Source organism: Amblyraja radiata, chromosome 3 (genome assembly GCF_010909765.2).
Source record: "Amblyraja radiata isolate CabotCenter1 chromosome 3, sAmbRad1.1.pri, whole genome shotgun sequence".
NCBI classification, from domain to species: Eukaryota; Metazoa; Chordata; class Chondrichthyes; order Rajiformes; family Rajidae; genus Amblyraja; species Amblyraja radiata.
The window spans coordinates 88,822,050-88,848,853 of record NC_045958.1 but is presented as its reverse complement, the minus strand read 5'-3'; the positions used below and the strand labels follow the sequence as shown (position 1 = coordinate 88,848,853).

The 26,804-nt window shown below is 44.0% G+C and overlaps 1 protein-coding gene across 8 annotated transcripts in view; it reads left to right on the top strand.

Moving 5' to 3' along the window:
- Window positions 1-26,804, top strand: part of ccdc171 (coiled-coil domain containing 171) — a 244,842-nt gene that overhangs the window by 6,676 nt on the left and 211,362 nt on the right. For 7 of the 8 annotated variants that reach the window (XM_033018273.1, XM_033018275.1, XM_033018269.1 and 4 more), the window contains 3 exons: window positions 123-267; window positions 2,308-2,482; window positions 7,689-7,879. In XM_033018273.1, the coding sequence (XP_032874164.1) occupies window positions 123-267; window positions 2,308-2,482; window positions 7,689-7,879 (511 nt within the window). The remainder of the gene's footprint in view (window positions 1-122; window positions 268-2,307; window positions 2,483-7,688; window positions 7,880-26,804) is intronic. The other variant, XM_033018277.1, reaches the window with a different exon arrangement.

Sequence of the window (26,804 nt, the reverse complement as noted above, 5' to 3'; positions counted from 1 at the left end):
TTTGAGGTTGTTATGTGATATAATGTCAATTTTGCTTTGGGATGTATGGCATTATATATATATATATATATATATATATATATATATATATATATATATATATAATTTTATTTTTTTTCCAGTTTGCAGGGTACTATTAATCAGCTCCAGAATCAAATGAAATATCTGCAACCTGGGGATGGCAGCTTCAATTCTACAGATTTCAGGTGGAGGCTGAATAAAATAGAAAAAGAAAAATTGGAATTAACCAGCAAATTTAATGAAGAGGTATGATTGCAAAGCCTTTCAGACACACGTTCACTTTTAGAGGAAACTAATGTATTTTATTGCATCAATTACAATGTTATGTACCTTGAGTAAAATTGTGATTTGTGTGTAATTATCTTTCTGGGTGATTTTTCTTGCTATACTGGTGTCTGGTTTGATGGCATAACGTTTAAGATCAGTGATCATTAGGATTGCCTCATAGCATTAATATAACAATTAATATTTGTACTTGTGTAGCACTTCTAACACAACGAAAGTAAGACATTTTGAAAAGGACAGGCCTCATTGACGATTGGGAATATAAAAATGGGAACAATTGGATTAGTTCTGGTGTTGTTCGTGAGTATAGGATAGGAGGATTTCAGATGCCTGGCTAAAGGGTGGCCTTTAGAATTCAGGGTGTTCTGGTGGAACCTGCACAAGCTGGAGAGTTTGCTTGTAAACTGGATCAGATTGATCATCACTGTGACGTGGTTTGTTAGTGCTGTTGGGTTGGATTTATACGAATTAGATAGTAGTAGAGTATTCCTTCTATTTGACTATACCTCCAAACCAACCAAGTCAGTCCAGTGGTTTGACAAGGCATAGGTATTATAAGGTATATAGGGGAATGGAAACTAATTTGCATACATTTAATGCAAGGGCCCCCTTGCAGTAAATAGGTATGCAGATTCATGACTTTCTTCCCACTGTAAATAGAATAAACCATGTGAGTTCAATCTACTGCGAGTGTCGGACTGCGGCGTCATCCCCAACGTCATATGGTGATGCACTTTTGTAGTAGGAATAAAGGCCTAGACAGTTTACTAAATGGGGAGAAGATTCAGAATTCAATGGTTTAGTTTATTGTCACATGTACCGAGGTACAGTCAAAAGCTTTTGTTGCATGCTAACCAGTCAGTGGAAAGACTATACATTACAATTGAGCCATTCACAGTGTGCAGATACATGATAAGGGAATGACGTTTAGTGCAAGATAAAGCCAGTAAAGTACGATCAAAGATAGTTCGAGGGTCACCAATGAGATTGATAGTAGTTCAGGATCGCACTCTAGTTGTGGTAGGATGGTTCAGTTGCCTGCTAACAACTGGGAAGAAGCTGTCCCTGAATTTGGAGGTGTGTGTTTTCACACTTCTATTTCTTTTGCACGATGGGAGAGGAGATGAGGGAGTGGCCAGGGTGCGACTCGTCCTTGATAATGCTGCTGGACTTGCCAAGGCAGTGTGAGTGGTAAAATAAGTCAATGGAAGGGAGGTTGATTTGTGTGATGGTCTGGGCTGTGTCAGCAATTAGTTGCAATTTCTTGTGGTCTCGGAGCTGTTCCCAAACCAAGCTGTGATGCATCCTGATAAAATATGTTCTATGGCGCATCAGTCAAAGATGGTGAGAGTTGTAGGGGACATGCCTTCTAAGGAAGTAGAGACTTGGTGTGCTTACTTCGTTGTTGCTTCAATATGGGTGGTCCAGGAGAAGTTGTTGGTCATACTTACTCCTAGGAATTTGAAGTTTTCAACTATTTCCGGCACCCTCAATGCAACTTGGGATATGTGTACTACTTCGCTTCCTGAAGTCAATCACAATCTCCTTTGACTTGCTGGCCTTGAGAGAAAGGTTGTTGTCTGCTGGGAATTCTGCTAGGAATTAGGTTGACGAAAATGTGTAAACTGAATTCTCTGAACCGTAAATGATACACGTTTATGTGAAACAGGAATTGCACATCTTTATTCTATCGGCACAACAAAGGAATTTTTTATCTGAATTGATTAAATTATTCTATACTTCATGGAATCATTGTTTTTCTTATGGTAGTAGTCCATACCGTTCCACTCTCCATGGCTTTATGTCCCAAGCTGAAGATCACGGTTAGAGTCATGGAGTTATACAGCATGGAAACGGGTCCTTTGGCCCAACTCATCTGAAGTTGCTTACCTGAGCTGATTTCATTTAATCCATATCCCTCTAAAGGCAAGGCAATAGTTAAGGAGAACACGCACTATATTTTTTACATTGGTTTAACTGGTTGATGTTTTATTTTCCTAGCGTTCAGCATTTGAAAGTCATGTTGCTAGGTTGCGAGCACAACTGGAGAAAGGAGAAGCAATGCGACAGACCCTGGAGTATGACTTGGCTGTGGCTAAGAAGGAAGCCAGTGTCGTGCGAACTACTTCAGAAGACAGAATAGAGTCTATACACAAAATACACGCACAATTGAAAGGTACATGAATGTTATCAAAAGTCCATTGTAGAAGAAACTAATCAATATCATTGTCATCAATTCATTTGTATTGAATTTTGCATAAACATTTGTAAATTACCTACAATTAGATTTTTTCCGCAAAATTTCATAATCTATGCAATGTAATAATTTTTGAATATTATTTAGTAATGTTACAAAATTTTGAGATTAAAAAAAATCAAGTCTGCAATTTATTCCATCAGATAAAGCACAAAAATAAGTTTAATTTGACTCCTAATTCACTTTCATATCTTCAGTATTAAAAAAGTCATGGCCATTTTAATACTCGGAAATTAGCATCTTGTTCCCTATTGCTTTTCCATTGACAACACAAAAGCTGTGATCGAGGACAGTCAAAAGCCCATAACTTTCTTAAAAATTAAGAGAACTGAATGAAATTTTCAGTTATTATAGAATGAAACATTCTGAAACAAATATAAAACATCTTACTTGGATGACCTAAAATTAAAGCATATAATTAGTTAATTACCTAATTGTAGTTAATTACAAAATTGACCGTTGTGACGGAAATAGTCATAAACACCCAGACTGCCTTAGATTCAAAAATGTGATATTCTCAAGATCAGAACTTTAATATTATTGTATTATATGCTGTAAGTCCGTAACAGATAGGTAAATAAATTACAATTTCTAGCAATAGACCAAGTCTTTATAGAGAAGTTGCTAGCGGGTACATTGGCATATCATAATCAGTAGCATCATCATATTCCTCAGATTGTAACCAATAAGCAACTGTACACCTTGTTTTTCCTCAACTTTTCAATTTTGGCATTGTAAACTACACGTTTTTGCTCTTCAAACCACGCATGACATGCCTTTCTGCCCATTACTTTCCCATTAAGAATGTCCTGTAAATACCATTTCTTAAGAAAAGGATATGTTTTAAAAATAGCCTAAGTATCCAAATAACAAACTAATCCCATTCACACAAGAATCCACAATATAACATGATTTTTAAATCTCACTGGCATGAATTTATATGCCAGATGGAAGGAATTTAATGTTTAATTCCCATAAATTAATCTATAAACACCCACTCAATATAATTAAAATTATTATTTTTTTGCACAATACATGGGACTAAAACTGATATTTAGTATAAAAATATTGACTATGGGTAGACAATAACAAAATATAGACGATTTAGATGCTCTTATGACATGATTGTCCAAAAAAAAAGCATTTAAATCATCTTGCGAGTGAGTTTTTCTGGAACGCGATCGATTGAAACGTTGCATTTGCGGTGAATTTGAACTCCAAATCGGCAGGAAAAACACTGCCGGTTCGTATTTGATTCCTTTATCGTCATTCAGACCTTTCAGTCTGAATGAAATTTCGTTGCCTGCAGTCATACACAATAATAATAAATAACAAATCATACAATAAACACAAATTAACATCCACCACAGTGAGTTCACCAAGCACCTCCTCACTGTGATGGAGGCAAAAGTCTTAGTTTCTGTCTCTTCCCTCCTTGTTCTCCCTCTGCGCTGAGGCGATCCAGGCCGAAGATGCCGCCCTCCAGTCCAGCGGACCTCCGTAGTGATGTCGCCGCTACCGAAAGACGGAACGCCGTCTCCGCTCCGAGTCGGCCCGCCACAGCCTCAGCTCCGAGTCGGGCCGCTGCTGAAAGCTGGAACGCCGCCTCAGCGAGTCGGGCCACTGCTGCCTCAGCTCCGAGTACCTCAGCTCCGAGTCCCGCAGCCTCAGTTCCGAGTCGGGCCGCTGCCGAAAGCTGGAACGCCGCCTCAGCGAGTCGGGCCACTGCTGCCTCAGCTCCAAGTACCGCCGCCTCAGCTCCGAGTCCCGCAGCATCAGTTCCGAGTCGGGCCGCTGCCGAAAGCTGGAACGCCGCATCAGTGAGTCGGGCCGCCTCAGCCCCGAATTCGGCCAGCCTCGCGTTGTAAGTCCTGGCTGGCTCTGCCTCCGGAGCCTCGAGGTTGGTCGCAGTTGGAGACCGCCAGCTCCGCCATTAGGCCTCAGCGCAGACGGAGGCAGAGAAGGGGGATACAACAAGAAAAAGTCGCATTCCCCCCCCGAAGGAAGAGACATAAAAATATGTTTCACCCCCCCACCCATAACACAACCTAATAAACTAAAATTTAACTAAAACAAGACAAAAAAAACAACAACAAAAAGTAAAAACAGACGGACTGCAGGCGAGCCGCAGCTATTCAACAGCGCCACCACTTCCGGATCCCCCAAATCACATTTTCACAACGTAAAATTAGATTAAAGCCATCCCAAGAAGTAAGTTTATATGTAAAATAAACGACTTACCCTTTGTATTGTCCCGTTATTGATATCCGTCACGTTGTAGGCGTTGAGGGCGTTAGAAGTCGCTTTTTATTTTAAATTATTAAATTGTCTCGCGATTTAAAAAAAAAAAAAACGGGAACGGAAGTCAGATCAATTATTCTTCAACCCAAGGAAATCCGCCACCGACAGGCAGTAGAAAACTGGATTTTAATCCCTCCCCCCTCCCCCCCTTCAAAACCGCCAGTCGCACACACGGCCAGTGGCAGAATTGCAGCGCCGCTGAAGGTAAGTTTTGTAACATCGCTATATGATTGCATTAAAAAAAAAAACAAGAATGAATCACTAGAAAACTAAGCGTACACCAGCAGTGATTCAGCAGGAGCAAAAAAATGTAACCAGCCAAATTGTTGAAAACATTTGTTGAGTTTTAGCGACTGTCTCTCTTTCATTTGTGTTTGTGTAAACTTTTTTTTAAGTATTGCATATTGTTGGTGGGGGGAAGCAAGGGCTGATCTTCTGTTATCTGCAGTTTGCCATGTAGACCGGGCTGTTTCTTATAGCAGAGTCAACGATGTCATCTTTTGCTGGTAGCCTGGATCTGGGCACCAGTGAGGCACACAACAAGGTCTAAGAAGAGGCAGGAATTGTGTTAATAGCTTATTAATTTTATTAACATTAAATATATTAAAACAAATACTGAAAACAAATGTATTCCTCATGGAAATATTGGGATGTTTCCAATGCGGAATTTCAAAAATTGTGTGATTGACACATTGGCTTTTGAGAAAGTAGTGAATAGCCTACTCATTACTGGGAATGAAATCTAGAGACGATTGAATCATATCAGTGCAATGATGAGAAATTGCTTGACTGATCATAATGCAGAATTGGAATGCATTTTGATTTAGCTGTGAAAAGCAAAGGAGGGCAAATGCAGGTATAAATATGTAATAGGCCACCAGATAAATAAATAAGAGATGCATGCAAAAAGCGTGCAATAGTAATCTTGGCAGGGGTTTAACTTACAAATAGAGGACAAATCAAATTTGTCGTAATAAGGATCAAGATGCATTTGTGGAATCTTTATGTGATGCTTTTCTGATATGTTGATCAATCAATGAGGGAGCAAGGACACAAGGAATTGGAATCATGAGTGGAAAAACAGAATTCTGGAGGAACTCTGCTGGTCAGGCGGCACAGAGGGAAATGGATGGACGCCGTTTTGGATCTGAACTCATCTTCAGACTTGTTTGGAGTAGGGATGTGAAAACTGGAAAAGTGAGATGGGAGTGCGAGGAAGGCTGGCAGATTCACCAAAATGCTGCCTGAAGAGAGGGAATTGACTACGAGTTGAACAGAAATGGTTTCTTCCACAGCGTAAGAGCCATGACCACTGGTTACAAGAACAGCTTCTGAGCAAGCATTAGGCTCTTGAATTCTACACAGCACTGACCTTGGCAATTATTAACCACTTTGGGTTGTGTCTTTGGTTTGTGCTACAAATTTTGTTTTTTTGCACTATTATGGTTATATATATATAGTTTGATATTTATATATTTGTGTATTACATTCAAAGGCTTGTTAAGCTATTGCACTAAAGAATTTCATTCTGTTATAGAGTCATACAGCGTGAAAACTGGTCCATTGGCCCAACTTGCCCACACTGAACAACATGTTCCATTTACACTCGTCCCACCTGCCTGTGTTTGGCCCATAATCATTTAAACCTATCTATCCAAGTAACTGTCAAATTGTTGTGATACATATGATAATTAAACACTTTTGACCCTTGTAAGCTACCTAAGCAGAATATGAGGTGATGTTCTTCCAGTTTGCATGTAACCTCCCTTAGGACAAATGTTTAAGTTAAGAGGGGCATCATTCAATACGAACCCGATGGGCAACTTTTTCACTCAATGGGTGGTGGGTATAGAGAACGAGGTACCTGAGGCAGATATCATGACAGATACATGGTTAGGAATGTTTTGGAGGGATATGGACGAAACGCAGGCAAATGGGATCATGTAATAAAACAAAAATTGCAGATGCTGGTTCATACTAAAGATAAACACAAAGTTCGGGAGTGACTCAGTGCGTCAGGCAACATCTCTGGAGAAAATGGACAAATGACGTTTTGGGTCCGAATGCATTAGACAAGGTTGGATAGGTGCACGTGAAACTTTGCCTCACCTGGAAGCATTCTTTAGATTCCTAGATTGTGGTGTGGTAGAAAGTGTAAGATTGAGTGCTGTACTTTCTGCAGTCACTAGGAAAATTCCAATGGATCGAGGGGATAATAAATTCCTGGATTAATGAGTACAATTAATATTTAAATGGCCATGATAGAAAATTTAGTTAACTCCAGAATCATTTCTCTGTCTGGTCAAGCTGACATTATCAATTTTATTTTTCTTCATTATTAGATGATGGAATGATGTGATTAGGGCAGGTTTACAAGATAATGGCATCAACAATTATGCAATTGATGACTGGATTGGTACTATGTACAGAATAGGAAAATTAGAGACGTGAAATTTGGATATGATTAACAGAATGGGGTTACAGTTTTATATCGCTACTCTGTGTTCACAGGATGCAATGGTTTCATTCGACAACTAAAGTTGCTTGCTAGTGTATGATCATGATTTGCGATTTGAAATTTAAATCTGTGGATCAGCATTGTAAATAGCGTTAACACTGTAAATTAAGTCAACAATTTGGGGTGGAAGATTGCAACCTTCACGTGGTCCGCGCTGTTTCGACGAATGCAATCAACCCGGCATGCACAATCAGATAAGATCAAATAGAACAAGTCGTCCTACAACTTTAGGCAGTGCACGCCATACACACGAAGAAGTCAACAATTTGGGGCATTATGTAAATTGTTCTCCTTTGTGATTAACAGTACAAAATTCAGAACTTCAGCAGAAAGTAGAGAATTTGGAAAGGACTTCACAAATTCTGCAACAAGCAAGGGAAGATGATCAGCAGAGGTTTCAAAGTGAACAGGAGGATCATGAGAAGATCATTCAGAACTCTAATACAGAAAATGAATACCTGATAGCTGAAAGGAATCGAATTAATACTATCTTGCAGGTAACAATGTGCAATATTTATTTCTAATGTGTGTACAGATTTTTCTCAGCATGTTTTCCAAATTGTTTCTTTCACTTTAATGGAAACATTTTGTCTTCATCTTGCTGGTGTAATGCCCTTCAAAAAAAAAAGTTTGAGCTGGATGATTAATGTCCTAAAAACATGCATTGTTCTCATGAGTTCTTGAATAGCTTCTCCAGCATCTGATCAGGCAGGCCATTGGTTTCTTGAGTGCATACACAAAATTAAGCAGGTATTTTGCTGCATCTTCACCCGAGTGAAGTTGAAATCCATCCTATGCATAGCTGTAGAATATAAATTGTAAGGGAGGGCAGAACTTGAAAAATTACTCCCCAGGGCAATGATACTGAGGAAATTGTGGAGGCTGAGAGTTGACAGGATTCTGGGTTCTGATGGCCATTTTCCTGGGTCTGAAAATAAATTGTGGCACAGCAGTAGAGTTGCTGCCTGACAGCGCCAGAGATCCGGGTTCGAACCTGTCTATGGGTGCTCTCTGTATGGAGTTTGTACGTTCTCCTTGTGACCACGTGGATTTTCTCCGGGTGCTCTGGTTTCCTCCCCCATCTCAAAGATGTGCAGGTAGTTCCTAGAGTAGGGTTAGAACTAAGGTATGGGGATCGCTGGTCATCATGGAATCAGTGAGCCATAGGCCTGTTTCCATGCTGTATCTCTAAAACTAAAGCTAGGTGGCATGCTGTGACAGTTGGTGAGTTGATTAGGATTTTTCAGTACCCTGAGATTATGGAGACGTTCCATTAAATTGGATTGATAAAATACATCTCTTGATGCTCCTGAACACATTATCAGTGATGTAACCTGGGTTCATTGGATGTTTCGGGTCTTTCAACATCAGTCACCCTCACCCAGGCGATCCAGCCGTGGTTGATCAGTCCACAACCTGTGTTCAGGTGGCATTCGCCCCTCCCCATGGACCTCCTCTCCTGATCCAGAGTCATCTCAAGGCCTTCTCCGCTGCCTCTGTGGTGTTCTTGATGGCTCTTCTGCTCGCCACTCCGTTGATGCCCAGTGCCCTCAAGGCTTTGTAGAGCGATTGCCCTGCAAAACCTCTGCAGCGAACCTCGATGGGCATATACTTTGCATTCCAGCCCTGCTTACTGCAGTCTATGACCAGCTCTTCATACTTGGTCATCTTCCTCTTGTGGGCCTCCTCCAGACGGTCCTCTCAAGGCACCGTCAGTTCCAACAAGACGATGTTTTTGGTCGCCTCTGAGACCAGGAGGATGTCTGGCCTCAGGGTGGTCGTGGCAATGTGCCGTGGGAACTTCAGCTGTTTCACCAGGTCTACAGAAAGCTGCCAGTCCTGCGCAGTCGCCAGGATTCCTAACGTATTCCTGGCTGCTGTGGATCTTGACAGCTGCACTTCGGCCTTCACGAAGGTGATCATCTGGGTGGTGGGGCGTTCTCTTCTGCAGCTGCTGATTCCCATGCTGATGGCTTCTGCAATGGGTTTACGAACCTGGTCGTGACGCCAGGTGTACCGGCCCTGCCCAAGAGCCTTTGGGCAGTAGCTCAGGATGTGTTCCAACGTCCCCTTGCCTGAGCATTACGGGCAATCCGAAGATTTCGCTTTGCCCCAGATGTGCTTCGATGGGCTGGGCAGGACATCGTACACTGCCTGGACCAGGAACTTGATACGCTGTGGTTCAGCTTGCCAGAGCTCGGTCCCTGGCCTGCTCCCACCTTGTCCAGGCCCACTGCTGCCTCAAACCAACCGCTCTGGTAGACCCCTACTCCACCGCTGCCCTCACTTCCTCCTGGACCAGCCTGCGCCTCTCCTTCCCCTTGGCCTTGTCAAACTGGGGAGTTGGGAAGATTCCCAGGCAAGCTCCTCCCCGAGTCACTGCTCCCACCCGGACTCTCGCATATCTGAGACTCCGCTTGCAGCGCGGTTTCGCCGGCTCTCCACCTCCTCCCAGTTTTCGACTCCACCCCTGCCTGAGCCACCTTGGGGTCGCTGGAGTCCCTGTACAGCAACACCTCTCTGGCCCGAGTCACCTTAAACTCCTCCAGGGATTTCAGGGGCAGCTGGAGCTTGGTGTTGTTTCCGTAAATGGCGACGCTGCTAAGGTACCTGGGCAATCCCAGCCACCTGAGGAAGCTGCTGATTTTCCTCTCCAATCTCTTTACAATGGAGATTGGGACTTCGTAGACAAGCGATGGCCAAAGTATCCTTGGCAGGATACCATGTTGGTAAATCCATGCCTTGAACTTGCCGGGAAGCCCTGACCGGTCCACTGCTCTCAACCAACTCTCCAGCTCTTGACAGGTTGCCTGGACAGATGCTGTATCCTTCAGGCTGCTGTTAAACACCTTGCCAAGACTCTTCACTGGCCTTTCGGAGACAGTAGGGATTGGTGTCCCTTCAATGCTGAAGCGGAACCTGTCCATGACTTTGTCCTTCTTCAGCACCAGTGACCTTGATTTTCCTGGCTTAAACCTCATCCTTGCCCATCCAATCAGTTTCTCCAACCCCTGCAGGATCCACCTGCCTCCTGGCACTCAGTGGTGACAGTCAGGTCGTCCATGAAGGCTCTGATTGGTGGTTGGCGCATTCCTTACTTGGTCCGAGGGCTCCGGCACTCTAGCTCAGCAGACTTGACGATCATGTTCATCGCCAAGACAAAAAGGATCACAGAGATGGTAAAGCCTGTGATGATCCCAACCTCCAGTCTGTGCCACTCTGATGTTACTGCCCCTGCTGAGACTCTCATGCTGAATTGGATGTAATAGTCCAGGATAAGATCTGCCACTTGGCCCGGCACATGATGCTTGGCTATGAATGTCTGGATCAGCTTGTGCGGGATGGAGCCGTAGGCGTTGGCCAGAGCACCGTCAGGTCTCCCTTGTTCTCCTTGGCTTCTCTGATGAGCTGGGTCGTCACTCCCGTGTACTCTAGACACCCTGGCACTCCAGACAAGCCTCCCTTTTGCACTGAGCTGTTGATGTAACCATTGCTGGAGAGGAAGTTGATCAGCCGCCTTACTACTATGCTGAAGAAGATCTTGCCTTCAATGCTTAGCAAGGAGATGATCCTGAACTGATCGATTTTCTGGGAAGCTTCTTCCTTTGGGATTCGGACTCCTTCAGCGTATCTTCACTGCTGCACCACTTTCCCTTTCCAGATGACTTTCAGGGTCTTCCACAGACGTTTCAGTAACAAGGGGCAGTTCTCTGCTTGGGCCAGGGGCTGAGCTAGATTTGGACCTCTTTCATGAGTGGCTCTCTACTATCAAACTATTCAATCAAACTCCTTGATGGTGGCCGACTAGGAAAAGGGGAGATGCAGCGAGACCTGGGTGTCATGGTACACCAGTCATTGAAAGTGGGCTTGCAGGTGCAGCAGGCAGTGAAGAAAGCGAATGGTATGTTAGCATTCATAGCAAAAGGATTTGAGTATAGGAGCAGGGAGGTTCTACTGCAGTTGTACAGGGTCTTGGTGAGACCACACCTGGAGTATTGCGTACAGTTTTGGTCTCCAAATCTGAGGAAGGACATTATTGCCATAGAGGGAGTGCAGAGAAGGTTCACCAGACTGATTCCTGGGATGTGTCAGGACTGTCTTATGAAGAAAGACTGGATAGACTTGGTTTATACTCTCTAGAATTTAGGAGATTGAGAGGGGATCTTATAGAAACTTACAAAATTCTTAAGGGGTTGGACAGGCTAGATGCAGGAAGATTGCTCCCGATGTTGGGGAAGTCCAGGACAAGGGGTCACAGCTTAAGGATAAGGGGGAAATCCTTTAAAACCGAGATGAGAAGAACTTTTTTCACACAGAGAGTGGTGAATCTCTGGAACTCTCTGCCACAGAGGGTAGTCGAGGCCAGTTCATTGGCTATATTTAAGAGGGAGTTAGATGTGGCCCTTGTGGCTAAGGGGATCAGAGGGTATGGAGAGAAGGCAGGTATGGGATACTGAGTTGGATGATCAGCCATGATCATATTGAATGGCGGTGCAGGCTCGAAGGGCCGAATGGCCTACTCCTGCACCTAATTTCTATGTTTCTATGGGTGGAGGTGGTTTTATCAGGATGTTGCACTGGCCCAGCTCCTGCTGTAGGTGGTCTGGTTGTGCCAGTCGATCTCCTCCTTAGAGCAAGCCAAACTCCTACAGCACTTCTGCCCGAGCAGTTGTTTGGTGAAGTCGAAGGGGTTGGCTATGAAGGATGCTTGCTTCCTGGCTCTTTCCTTCCAGCGTCTTCGGTGCCACACAGCAAAACGGTGGGACAGCAGCTTCTTCCTCAGGATGGTTCGCAGCTCAGCCAAGGGGGGGCGCTGCTCTTCATGAGCTCTTTGTACTGCTTCTTTAGGGACTTCAACTCCTGCCGGATCTTGTGGATCTTTGCTTCTCTTTGGTGAAGGGTGTTCTGGCAGGTTTCTTCTCCACTGCTTCAAACCTTTCTACAGCTAGGCTGATGATGATTGTCGTCATCGTCTGCAGCCTTTGATCCACGCCTCCCTTCGCAGTTGCTTCTAGCATCTTGTCGAACTGATGCTAGACTGTCAAGTTTTGCAGGCCTGTGGTCATTTGACTCAAACCTTCTCCGGAGGTCCATTCTGAGGGACAAGTTACCCCACTTGGAGGCTTCGGGCTCTATGGGGTGCTTCCGGGCCCGGCTCCTCCTGCGTCTCACCAGATAAAATACCTATGTGTTGTGACAATCCCTCTCCCTCCAAACACTTCATCCGGGTCGGGTGAATCTTCAGGCGTCGGCTGTTCTTGCAGACCTTTCCACATCTGCATTTCATACTTCTAGTCGGTTGTCCATTGCCATTAGTCGTTAGCCTTGTGATCCGTCAAATTGGGGTGCTCATCCTCTACTGGTTTTGCCAGCACATTGATTGATAAGATACATCTCTTGATGCTCCTGAAAACATCATCAGTGATGTAACCTGGGGTCATTGGGTGTTTCGGGTCTTTCAACATCAGACACCCTCACCCAGGCGACCCAGTCGTGGTGATCAGACCACGACTTGTGTTCAGGTGGCATTCGCTCCTCCCCATGGACCTCCTCTCCTGATCCAGAGCCATCTCGAGGCTTTCTCCGCTGCCTCTATGGTGTTCTTGATGGCTCTTCTCGTCTCCATTCCGTTGATGCCCAGTGCACTCAAGGCTTTGTAGAGTGATTGCTCAGCAAAACCTCTGCAGCCAACCTCGATGGGCATACACCTTGCCTTCCAGACCTGCTTACGGCAGTCTACGACCAGCTCTTCGTACTTGGTCTTCTTCCTCCTCGTTGGCCTCCTCCAATAGGAATGTTACAACATTTTGAGATTTTACAATTCAAGCTTGTAATTTATCCCATCAGATAAAGCAAAAAAAAAAGAACTTTAATTTGATACCTAATTCATGTTCGTATCTTCAGTATTAAAAAAGTTATGGTCATTTTCATACTCGGAAATTAGCATCTTGTTCCCTATTGCTTTTCCATTAACTTAATACAAAAGCTGTAATCGAGGACAGTCAATTGACATAAAAGCCCATAACCTTCTTAAAAAATAAGAGAACGGAATGAAATTTTCAGTTATTATAGATTGAAGCATTCTGAAACAAATATGATACATCTTACTTGGATGATCTGAAATTAAAGCATATAATTAGTTAGTTACCTAATTGTAGATAATTACAAAATTGACCGCTGTGACGGAAATAGTAATAAACACCCAGACTGCCTTAAATTCAAAAATGTGATATTCTCAAGATAAGAACTTTAATATTATTGTAATGTTAAAACAAATAGTAAATACTCAACAAAAAAAATCATATTCATCAGTTATCAAATCAATTAAATTAATCTAAATTCAATTACTAGTTCTAAACATCTATCCCATTCTTAAGAAAAGTCTAACAAAAACTCTAACAAAGTATCCAAATAACAAACTGATCCCATTCACACAAGAATTCACAATATAACATGATTTTTAAATCTCATGAATTTCTATGCCAAATGGAAGGAATTTAATGTTTAATTCCCATAAATTAATCCAGAAACATCCACTCTCAAGATAATCAAAATCATTATTTTTTGCGCAATACATCTGACTAAAACTGTACTGTGGATATTTAGTATGAAAATATTGATCATGGGTAGACAATAACACAAAATATAGATGATTTTGATGTTCTTACGACATGATTGTGCAAAACAAATAAATTAATTTGATTATCTTGAGAGTGGATGTTTCTGGAATGTGATCGATTGGAATGTTGCCGCTGCCATGATTTAAGCCATGATTTAAGCAAGACACGGCCGATTTGTATCGGGGCCTAAAACAGTGGCAGATCTGCAGCGCCGCTGATGGTAGATTTTGTAACAACGCTACCTCCAGACGGTCCTCCCACGGCACTGAGTTTCCAACAAGACGATGATTTTGGTCGCCTCTGAGACCAGAAGGATGTCTGGCCTCAAGGTGGTCATGACAATGTGCCGTGGGAACTTCAGCTATTTCACCAGGTCTACAGAAAGCTGCCAGTCCTGCGCAGTCGCCAGGATTCCTGGCTGCTGTGGTTCTTGGCAGCTGCACTCCTGCCTTCACGAAGGTGATTATCTGGGTGATGGGGCCAGTCTGCAGCTGCTGATGGCTTCTGCAATGGGTTTAAGAACATGGTCTGAGGAAGGACATTCTTGCCATAGAGGGAGTACAGAGAAGGTTCACCAGACTGATTCCTTGGATGTCAGGACTTTCATATGAAGAAAGACTGGATAGACTCGGCTTGTACTCGCTAGAATTTAGAAGATTGAGGGGGGATCTTATAGAAACTTACAAAATTCTTAAGGGGTTGGACAGGCTAGATGCAGGAAGATTGTTCCCGATGTTGGGGAAGTCCAGAACAAGGGGTCACAGTTTAAGGATAAAGGGGAAATCTTTTAGGACTGAGATGCGAAAATCATTTTTTACACAGAGAGTGGTGAATCTCTGGAATTCTCTGCCACAGAATGTAGTTGAGGCCAGTTCATTGGCTATATTTAAGAGGGAGTTAGATGTGACCCTTGTGGCTAAAGGGATCAGTGGGCATGGAGAGAAAGCAGGTACAGGGTACTGAGTTGGACGATCAGCCATGATCATATTGAATGGTGGTGCAGGCTCGAAGGGCCGAATGGCCTACTCCTGCACCTATTTTCTATGTTTCTATGGTCGTGATGCCAGATGTACTGGCCCTGCTCAAGAGCCTTTGGGCAACAGCTCAGGATGTGTTCCAACATCCCCTTGCCTGAGCATTGCGGGCAATCCGGAGATTCCGCTTTGCCCCAGATGAAGAGGTTCGATGGGCTGGGCAGGACATTGTACACTGCCTGGACCAGGAACTTGGTGCGCTGTGGTTCAGCTTGTCAGAGCTCATTCCATATGACTTTTTCGGTCCATGGCCTGCTCCCACCTTGTCCAGGCCTTCAACTGCCTCAAGCCAACTGCTCTGGTAGACCTCCCCTCCTCCACTGCTGCCCTCACTTCATCCTGGACCAGCCTGCACCTCTCCTTCCCGTTGGCATTTTCAAACTGGGGAGTTGGGAATATTCCCAGACCAGCTCTTCCCCGAGTCACTGCTCCCAACAGGACTCTGTGGCATATTCGAGACTCCGCTTGCAGCATGGCTTCGCTGACTCTCCACTCAAAATAATACAAGTAACTTGTTTAATTGGGGAAGGAAATAAAGAAGCAAACTGCAGGCCAGTAATTTTAACATCTATCATGGGAAACATTTTTGAAGTGACTGTGAAATCTGGTTAGCTTTGCATCTGTACTAGGGAAAATATTGGGGAAAAAATTAAGGGACAAGATTGATGTTCACTTGAAAAAGCAGGGATTAATTAGGAGGAGTCAATACAGTTTTGTGCAAGAAAATCCTGATTGGAGAAGGCAGAAGAGGGAGTGACCAGGGTGAGACTGATCCTTCATTATGCTGGTGGCCTCATCAAGGCTGCATGATGTAGATGGAGTCAATGGAAGTGAGGTTGGTTTCAATGATGGTCTGGGCCCCATCCACAACTCTCTGCAATTTCTTGTGGTCTTGGATGGAGCAGTTCCCAGACCAGCTTGCTGTGATGCAACCTGATAAAATGCTTTCCACTATGTCTAGAAGTTGGCGAGGGTTGTTGGGACGTTCCAAACTTCACAAGCCTACAAACGAAGTAGAGATGTTGATGTGTCTTGGCCATAGCTCTGATGTGGCTGTCCAGATCAAATTGCTTGCTGACATTGAGGGAGAGGTTGTTGTCTTCGTACCAGGCCATGAGTTTCTCAATCTCCTTTCTCTACTCCATCTCATCATTATTTGATATCTGACCCACCATGTTGGTGCTGTCTACGAACTTGAAAATTGAATTGGATTAGTATTTGACCACAGATATGAGTGTATAAGGAGTATATTAGAGGGCTGAAAATGAATCCTGCCGGGTACCAGTGTTGAGAATTATTGTAGAGGATGATTTGTCACATTTCCTCACTGACTGGAGGATAAGTGAAATCTGGTCAGGAAGCTGAGGATCCAGTTGCAGAGGGGAGTGCTGGCTCCAAGTTCCACACGTTTGGATATGAGCTTAGTTGGGATATTATGGCCTTAGTAGCGCTTTATAAAGCCTAGGGCCTTGCAACATTGCTTTTATATTCCAGTCATCTCAAAACGAACGCTAGCATTACATTTGCCTCCTTTACCACCGATTCAACCTGCAAATTAACTTTCTGGGAATCCTGCGCCAACACTCCCTAATCCCTTTGCACCTCCAATTTCTGAATACTCTCCCCATTTAGAAATAGGCAGGGTCTTTATTCCCTCTACCAAAGTGAATGACTATACTCTCAGGCCTCTTTCTGATCCCTGGTGTTGGAGGGAATTGTGTGTTTAACCTATACCCTGAGTCTGGCTTTCACATGGGGCTCAGTAGCCCTCTTAATCACAGCTCAGATAGGAACAGACATTTTTAAATAATCTGGTTGAACAGTGGTGAGTTCCTTGAACAAGTGGGTTTATTCAAGGTCTTAACAGTACACACTAGGAAATACTCTAAGAACCTAAAGTTTTTCAAAGATTTGCAGCACCCATTGCGTTTTTATATTCTCACAACACAAATTTCCATTGATTCTTTGTTGGAAGGGTGGAATTGTAATAGGGCTGGCGGTTCTTTTTTTACAACATTGCAAAGCAATATATGTTCACTCTGAATAGCTGCTGAACACCTGCACATGGGTGAGTTATTTAATTAATTGTTTTTGTTTTGGTGAATCATACTTCAATATATTGTCTATTTTCTGTTGCATGATGCAACTTCTCACTAACCAGATCCACCAAAAAACGTTTTTTAGTATTTCCATTATTTAGCATGGTAATTGTGCCAGTGAAAATCACATTGCTGCACACTTTCTGTCTAATGTTGTTTTTCTTTTTTTGTACTGGAAACAATTGGTATCCTGGCTACCCTAGGGTGTTAAGCAATGCTGTAATATTTGAATTTGGTTACACATCCGTTAGCGTATTGCCTCTATTGTAATTATTCCAATTTGATTTTGACAATACTTTGTTTCTAACTTCCTGTGACATCCTGTTTAGCATCCTAGTTGACAATTGAAAGAATATTCACTGTATAAAGGTTCGCGTCTTATTCTGGAATTTTATGCTACTACAAGTTTTGAATAAAATCAAACTTTATACGTTTTAAGGGTGAGTTTTTTTAATCGACAAAGAATGCTTCTTTCAGTAATTTAAATTGACTTGTTCTGGAGCTGCTTGTATGTTATTTTATTCAATGAATTATACTAAATATAGGTAAAGTAATTATTCATCAAAAACACAATCCATTTTCTTTTTATGATTTTGTAATATTTTTGAGGACTGCAACTAAATATAATATTGAGAAAGGAAAAACCGAGAGCATAATTTTTAAATTTGATGGGAAGGTGTATTTGTATATGGTCCTCCAAAAAACATTGCCATAAGCCGAATGACCTCTCCTGGTCATTGCCTGAAATGCACTCTGAAGCACAGGTTGAATGAACACAGAATTGAACAGGGAACTTGTACAAAGTGGCCCCAGGTAATGAAAGGGTCCTATTTTCACAGGCATTCATCAGTTGATTTTGTCCATAGTTTGGAGATTACAAAAACGTCACTCAATATAATGCCTTCACAATGCAATAAAAACATACAAGACTGATAAGGAAGAATAATTACAAGTGGAGAAAGAGAGAAAAAGAGGAAACTAGCTGTTGTTTGGGAATGTGCGTATGTACACAAGTCAGACTTCTGAATTTAATAATATGGGAGATCACTCGTACATAGGAATGTCCATATGTTGGATGAAAGAAACTCAGTGACGACCTTTGGGCAAAGCACAGTGCTAGGTCAAGCAGCATCATGGAGTGAATAGATAGATGACTTTTCTAGTCGGGACCCTTCAGACTGATGAGTTCTGAAATGGCCTATCATGAGTTCTCCATCACAATCTCCATCCCAGCAGCAGGATAATCTTGCCAGAAAGGATTGCACAGGTATTTAAGTGGTAGGAGTCCTCAATATTGACTACCAGAATCTCCATGCAAGGGAAATTTTCTCTTGATTATCCCGTACTTTTCTCTTCCAGGTTATGTAGTTGAGTTACACTTGAGAGCAGCACTGAAAGTAGCATGCTGTATAAAGTAGTTGGTCCTCAACCTTCATGACAAATACCATCATCAAAGAATAGGTGAAGTCCCAACGAACACGGCTGCTAGATTGGGTCTGAAACGGGTGTCTCGCCACACCAGAGATCCGACTACGATCTTGACTGGGTGCTGTCTATGTGGAATTTGTACGTTCTCTCTGTGACCACTTGGGTTTTCTCCATGTCCTCAGTTTTCCTCCCACATTCCAAAGACTTGCAGGTTTGCATTTTGGCGTCTGTAAATTGCCCCCAGTGTATAGGATGCAAAGTGGGATGACAACTAGTGTACGAGTGATCGATGGACTCTGTGGGCCATACTTTCTATGCTCTATCTCTAATCTAAACTAATGTGAAGGGTAAATTATTTTGATATCCTCATGAGGTTAGCTGTGTCTGATACATGACACGAGTAGAAGTGACCACTGTGACAAATAAATCACCATTGAAGCATTGTATTGTTTTTTTGTCTCTACAAGGGCATCTTCACATTTAGGATATCCTCCATTGTGTTGTGTGGCTTTATTTGTATAACTTTATCAGTAACCACGTAAGTCCCAACCTTCTTCATAATTGAAAAGCATCATCCCTCATATTCTTATACTCAATACCCTGATTGATGAAGGCAGCATACCACATGCCTTCTTTACTATAGATTGGCTATCACATGTTAGCCAATTAGAATGCTTAATAATTATAACATCGCCTAATTATAACATTCATAGTGTAAGATCCTACCCACTGTCTACCAGTCAGAGTAGCAGTGTGAACGTGTGATGACCTGCTTGGTAGTTAATGACCTGAACAATAAAGTTGCTTGTGTTTCAACCTGTGTGAGTTTAGATTCTTCACATGGTGTCAGAAAATCGGGTCTACCCCGCGTCAGTTTACCGCGATTTATTTCGTTTACCAGTTTTTATTTGTGTGTTTTATTTTGTGACTCGAGGACATGGCTAACACTTGTCGAAATCCCAGCCCGCTAGTGTTTGATTCTGATATCGCCGAGCGATGGTGAATGTTTGAGAAGGACTACTCTCGTTATATCCGCATCGATCACTGAAACGATCCCGACGATTTGAAGGCTTCGCTACTGTTGAATTTAGCGGGTCCGGAGGCTATGATCCGCGCCGACTCATTCGAATTTGCACCCGCTCAACTGGATGGGAATGGCCAGGTACTGGTGCCAGCTGAATCTATTGACAACTCTATGGTGTTGCTGAGGAAGTTTAGAGAACTGTGTGACCTGCCGTCTAACAGAATCCTTGAGAGAACAAGATTTTTTGCTCGGGTGCAACAGGCTGACGAGCCTGTGGAACGATTCATCAGTGACCTGAGACACATCAGCTCTCGATGCAGATTTGGCGAGTTGACAAATTAGTTAGTTTGCGATAAAATTGTGGGAGGAATGAGCGACCGCAAGCTGCGAGCTGAACTGCTGCGGAATGCAGAACTGACTTTAGAGCAAGCAATTCATGCTTGTAGGATGGAGCCGCTGGCTGATTTTGATAGCCCGAATGCTAATCAACAGTTGAATGTGAATTTGGCTAGTTATTCTCCACAAAGATTTCTCAATGCGTCCAGCAAAGCTCAGAACATGCCTAACACGAGGTGCACAAACTGTAACTATTTCCACCCCAGGGGGCGCCAATTTTGCGTAGCCCATGGGAAAGTATGTCAACATTGCAAAAAACTCAACCACTTTGCGAATTGTTGTAGATCCAGTGGGAGTACAGCTCCAAGGACGATGCTGCACCTGATTCAACAAGACCCGTCTGATTCTGATTCCCATGAATAAGACGAATCTTCCCCCGGGAACAACTCTGATAACACAGACACTGAGTCTACCATAGTTTCCCTAAACCTGCGCACCCCAGGCAAAGTAACTGATTCTGCTGTGACCATGATAATCAATAATAAACCCCTGATCGCCAAAGTCGATACCGGCGCCCGCGTGAACGTCATGTCACTCAAAGTGTTCAACAAGATAAGAACCACTGAGCGCATGAAAAAAAGACTCCTCCACTCTACATGCTTATGGAGGAGAAATTCTTCACCCGCTGGGTAAAGCTGACTTTAAGTGTACCATCAATGAACAGACCAAGGACTTGCTATTTTACATCATTGAGCCAAGTTCTGAAACCCTGCTAGGCATCGATGAGTGCCATGACCTGGGTTTGGTCTATTTGGGGCGTGCTGTCCACACACTGTTTGACAGATGCTATCCAACTACAAAGATTTGTTTGACAACAAACTCGGCAAACTACCCACAACATACAAGATCATTGTTGACCATACAGTCAACCCAATCGTGCGTGCTGCATGGTATGCGTGAGCAAATATACGATGAACTGAAATGTATGGTCTCCATCGGAGTTCTTGCCGAAGTCAGCGAACCCACCGACTGGGTCTCCACTATGGTTGTCACCACAAAGAAAGACAAGAAGGAGTTACGCATCTGCATCACTCCTAAAGATTTGAACACAGCAATCAAACGCCAACACTACCCGATGAGGACCACCGAAGACGTAGCGGCACAAATCGGTAACGCAACGTTGTTCTCAGTCCTGGATACAAAAAACTCTTTCTGACAAATCCCGTTAGACCATGCCGCATCGGCGTTAACAACATTCGACACCCCGTTCGGATGTTACCGATTCCTAAGAATGCCCTTTGGCATCAACTCTGCTAGCGAAGTTTTCCAGCGTGCAATGGAACAACTGTTTGCAGAATTCCCCTGTGCCATAATTGTTGATGACATCCTAGTTTATGGCCGCAATGCCACCGAACACGATGCCAACCTACGTAAAGTACTAAACCGTGCCAGAGACATCAATTTAAAACTGAACCCTCTGAAGTGCAAGTTCAGGGTTCCCGAAGTCACCTACATAGGTCACGTGTTCACCAGCAATGGGCTAAAACCAGATCCGCTGAAGACTGCAACAATCAACGAGCTGCCGGTACCAACTGACGTCACCAGCCTACAACGATTTCTAGGCATGGTCAACTACCTGGGAAAATGTATTCCCAATCTCAGCGAATTGTCAGACCCCCTGCGTCAACTAACCCACAAGGACAACTCCTGGTCCTGGTACCCAAACCACCAGCGAGCTTTCGAAACTTTAAAGCTGCAGCTCGCCAGTGCTCCTACTCTTCCCTACTTCAATATCGACCTGCCACTCACAATTACCTGCGATGCATCCCAGTATGGACTAGGCACAGCATGTCTGCAGACCTCTTTCAACGGCGATGTTATGCCGGTATCCTACGCTTCACGAACCCTGACGGACACCGAACAGAGCTATGCACAGAGAAAGAACTGCTCGCCGTAGGTTTTGCCTGCTCCAAATTTAAAGACTTAATTTTTGGCAAAACTTTCACGATAGAAACTGATCACCAGTCGTTGGTCACCATCCTGAGCAAGCCGATTCATGCAGCCCCAGCAAGGCTTCAACGCATGATGATGCAGCTACAACGGTTTGATTTTCGCATCGTCTACAAAAAAGGTAAAGACATGCACATCGCAGACACTCTATCTCGAGCACCACGCGCCACCAGAGAACAACACCCATTCGAACAAGAAGAATTCTCTATTCTGAAAGTTTACTTCGTTCCAACTGACCGCCTGTTCCGCCTCGCCGAACACACTGCTGCAGATAAAACCTCCCAGCTGCTAACCTCAATCATTAAAGGCGGCTGGCCAAAACAAGCAGTCCAACACTCCCGCTAAACTACGACCTTACTTTTTGGCCTGTGAAGAACTGGTGCTACAGGACGGTGTGATAGTGAAGGGTCACAAGATGGTCATCCCCCCCCCTCTGCGAAACGAATATTATGAGGAGATCCACGGTGGTCACACAGGCGTTGAAGCCACCCTACAGCGCGCTAAAGAAATGATCTATTGGCCTGGAATGACCAAGTACATTTGGGAGAAAACAGAATCATGCGCGATCTGTAACAGACAGGCACCACACCAGCAAAAATAACCGATGCTGTCCCAACATGCACCTTCTTTACCTTGGTCGTCCATGGCTGCCGATATCTTCGACTGGCACGGGAAGCACTATCTCATGTTAGTGGACTCGTACTCGAGCTGGTTCGAAATTGATTTTATGCCAACCATCTCCTCAGAAATAGTCGTCCAGAAACTCCGACAACACTTCTCTGTTCATGGCATACCAGCCCGCCTTCAGACTGACAACGGGATGCAATTCACCAGCCAAAAGTTCAGAGACTTTGCCAAACGGTGGAACTTTCAACATGTTACCAGCAGCCCAGAATACCCACAGTTCAATGGACTTGCAGAATGCGCTGTTCGAAGCGCTAAACAACTCATGGAACACTCCTATCTGGCTAAATCTGACGTCTACCTGGACTCACATGGCTATCTGGACTACACGTCTTCCCACCCTGCCCCCTGTAAAGACTCTATCCCCTACTCCCAATTCCTCCGCCTACGCCGCATCTGTTCCCAGGATGAGACGTTCCACACCAGGGCATCGGAAATGTCCTCGCTCTTCAGGCAACGGGGATTCCCCTCCTCCACCATAGATGAGGCTCGCACCAGGGTCTCTTCCATACCCCGCAACACTGCTCTCTCTCCCCATCCCCGCACTCGCAACAAGGGCAGAGTCCCCCTAGTCCTCACCTTTCACCCCACCAGCCGGCAAATACAACAAATAATCCTCCGCCATTTCCGCCACCTCCAACGTGACCCCACCACTTGCCACATCTTCCCATCTCCCCCCATGTCTGCCTTCCGCAAAGACCGCTCCCTCCGCAACTCCCTTGTCAATTCTTCCCTTCCCTCCCGTACCACCCCCTCCCCGGGCACTTTCCGTTGCAACCGCAAGAAATGCAACACCTGTCCCTTCACCTCCCCCCTCGACTCCATTCAAGGACCCAAGCAGTCGTTCCAGGTGCGACAAAGGTTCACCTGTATCTCCTCCAACCTCATCTACTGCATCCGCTGCTCTAGATGTCAGCTGATTTACATTGGTGAGACTAAGCGGAGGTTGGGCGATCGTTTAGCCGAACACCTCCGCTCAGTCCGCAATAACCTACCTGAACTCCCGGTGGCTCAGCACTTCAACTCCCCCTCCCATTCCCAATCCGACCTCTCTGTCCTGGGTCTCCTCCATTGCCAGAGTGAGCAACAGCGGAAATTGGAGGAACAGCACCTCATATTCCGCCTCGGTTGCTTGCGTCCGGCGGCATGAACATTGAATTCTCCCAATTTTGCTAGCCCTTGCTGTCTGCTCCCCTTCCTTAACCCTCGAGCTGTCTCCTCCCATCCCCCCACCCTCGGGCTCCTCCTCCTCCCTTTTTCCTTCCTTCTCCCCCCCACCCCCCATTAGTCTGAAGAAGGGTTTTGGCCCGAAACGTCGCCTATTTCCTTCGCTCCATAAATGCTGCTGCACCCGCTGAGTTTCTCCAGCATTTTTGTGTACCGTCTACCTGGACCTGTTGAACTTGAGAAATATCACCAGAGACAATGTTCTAGACTCTCCAGCCCAGCAACTGATGTCCCGCCAGACAAGACCTCCACTGCCAGTGACACAGGATCACTTAAAGCCGAAAGTTTTCAGCACTGCAGTAGTTGAAAAGTGTGTACAATCCAACCGAGACGCACAGAAACGTGCCTACGACAAATCCAGCAAGCCACTTAAGCCACTAATCCAAGGCCAAGTGGTCCGTCTACAGACAGACAAAGGACATACCTAAACTGGGGTTTATCCATGGCCCCGCAAAGGAACCGCGTTCCTACCTTGTCGATGTCGGTGGCACCATCTACAGACGCACCCGTCAGTACCTCCTTCCAGTGAAGGAACGACGTCCGGCACTCCAGGGTCCTGACGCGCCTCCACAGAACTTTAAATTGATCTCTGTTCCAGTACCTGCTGCTGCTGCTCCCCATCACACCCCGCGTCGGTCTGCTCCCCCTTCCCCTTTTGTAACCGGTTTACCGGTATCCCCGCAACGGTCTTCCCCCACGGTCTCACCCCAGAGCCCCTCGGGCTCACCCAAACGTGCCCTCAACTTTTCGGAAGAAAAGGTTGATGAGGCAGCCCCTTACCGCACGAGGATCGGGCGGGTTAGCAAGCCGCCTGTTAGATATGGCGACTATGTTTAATCAATGTTTAACCGATTATGTTTAGCCGATATTATTAGATATGGTATTTTGCATTTAACAATTTATGTACTCATCGTAGTGATAACGCTCCATCTACTTTTCATTTATAGAAGAAGAGATGTAGATTGGCTGTAGCATGTTAGCCGATTAGAATGCTTAGTAATTTAACCTCGCCTAATTATAACATTCATAGTGTAAGATCCTACCCACTGCCTACCAGTCAGAATAGCAGTGTGAACGTGTGATGACCTGCTTGGTAGTTAATGACCTGAACAATAAAGATGCTTATGTTTCAACCTGTGTGAGTTTGGACTCTTTACATTTATCACTTCATCCACTTGTGTTGCCACCTTCTGGGAGCTATGGACTTGGACCCCAAGATTCCTCTTCATATCAACGCTGTTGAGGATCTGCCATTAACTGGATACTTTCCACTTGCATTCGGCCTCCCAAAATGCAAAACCTCTCACTAGCTCAAAATAAACACCATCTGTGGTACTCTGCCCATTTATGTAGCTGATCTATATTCTGCTTGTATGTTGACGGTTCTCCTCACCATCCGCAACTCCACCAATTTTGGTGTTGTCTGCAAACATGCTCATGAACGATCTACATTTTATGTTCCAAGTCCTTTTTTAATATATATCACTAACAACAGAAGTCCCAGCACAGATCCCAGCAGAAACCCATTGGTCACAGGCCTCCAACCAGAATAATGCCCTTCTGCCACAACTCTTTGTATTCTATGAGTAAGGCAGTTCTGAATCCAAATGACCAAGTCATCAAGAATCTCATTCATCTTAATCTTCTGGATCAGCCTACCATGATACTTTATCAATCCCTTATTAAAATCCAACATTCACTGCCCTGCCTTCATCAATCACCTTCATCACTTCCTCAAACAAAACTATCAAGTTTGTAAGACATGACCTCCTGTGGACAAAGCTATGCTGAGGGTTCCCAATTAGCCCATAGTTTAGGTATGTTACAAAACTTACCTTCAGTGGCGCTGCAGTTCTGTCACTGGCTGTGTGCGCGACTTTGGCGCTTTTGAGAGGGGGACGGGTTTAAAATGCCGTTTTTCTCCAGCCTGTTCAAATCGATCTTTGTCAGGCTGTTTAGTTGCTGAAGAAAAATAGTTTTGACTGCCGTTTTATTAAGGTTATTAAAAATAGCGCTGGATAATTTAATAGCAGGAGTAAAATTAAAATCATCTTCTAAAGCCGTGAACGCCGACAACGGGACGGATCTCACGTAGGGGACAAGGCAAGGTACGCCGTTTATTTTTACATATAAACTTGCTTCTTAGGATGCCTTTAATCAAAATTTTATGTTGCGAAAAGGTGACTTAGGACCCATACGAACCGGCAGTATTTTTCCTGGGGTTCAAATTCACCGCAGCCGCAAGGTTCCAATCGACCGAGTTCCACAAAATCCCACTCGCAAGATGATTAAAATGGCCATTAATTTACGGGAATTAAACACTAAATTCCTTCCATTTGGCCTATAAATTCATGACAATTAGATTTAAAAATCATGTTATATTGTGAATTCTTGTGTGAATGTTATTTGGACACTTAGGCTATTTAAAAATGATAACCTTTTCTTAAGAAATGGATTGATGTTTAGATCTAGTAATTGAATTTTGTAATAACTGAAAATTTCATTCAGTTATCTTAATTTAAAAAAAGGTTATGGGCTTTTGACTGTCCTTGATCACAGCTTTTGAGTTAAGTCAATGGAAAAGCAATAGGGAACAAGATGCTAATTTCCGAGTATGAAAATGGCCATAACCTTTTTAATACTGAAGATATGAAAGTGAATTAGGTGTCAAATTAAACTTTTTATGCTTTATCTGATGGGATAAATTGCAGACTTGATTTTTTAAATCTCAAAATTTTGTAACATTGCTACATACTTTGTAATGTGAGTAATTCCTATTCTGACTAGAGACTGATGTGAGGCTCACTGTCTATAATTCCCTGAATTATCTCTACTTCCATTCTTAAACAAAGGACCAACATTGGCTATTCTCCAGTCCTCTGGGACCTTACCTGTGGCTAAAGAACAATCAAAGATCTCCGTGAAAGCCCCAGCAATCTCCTCTCTGAATGACCTGGGAT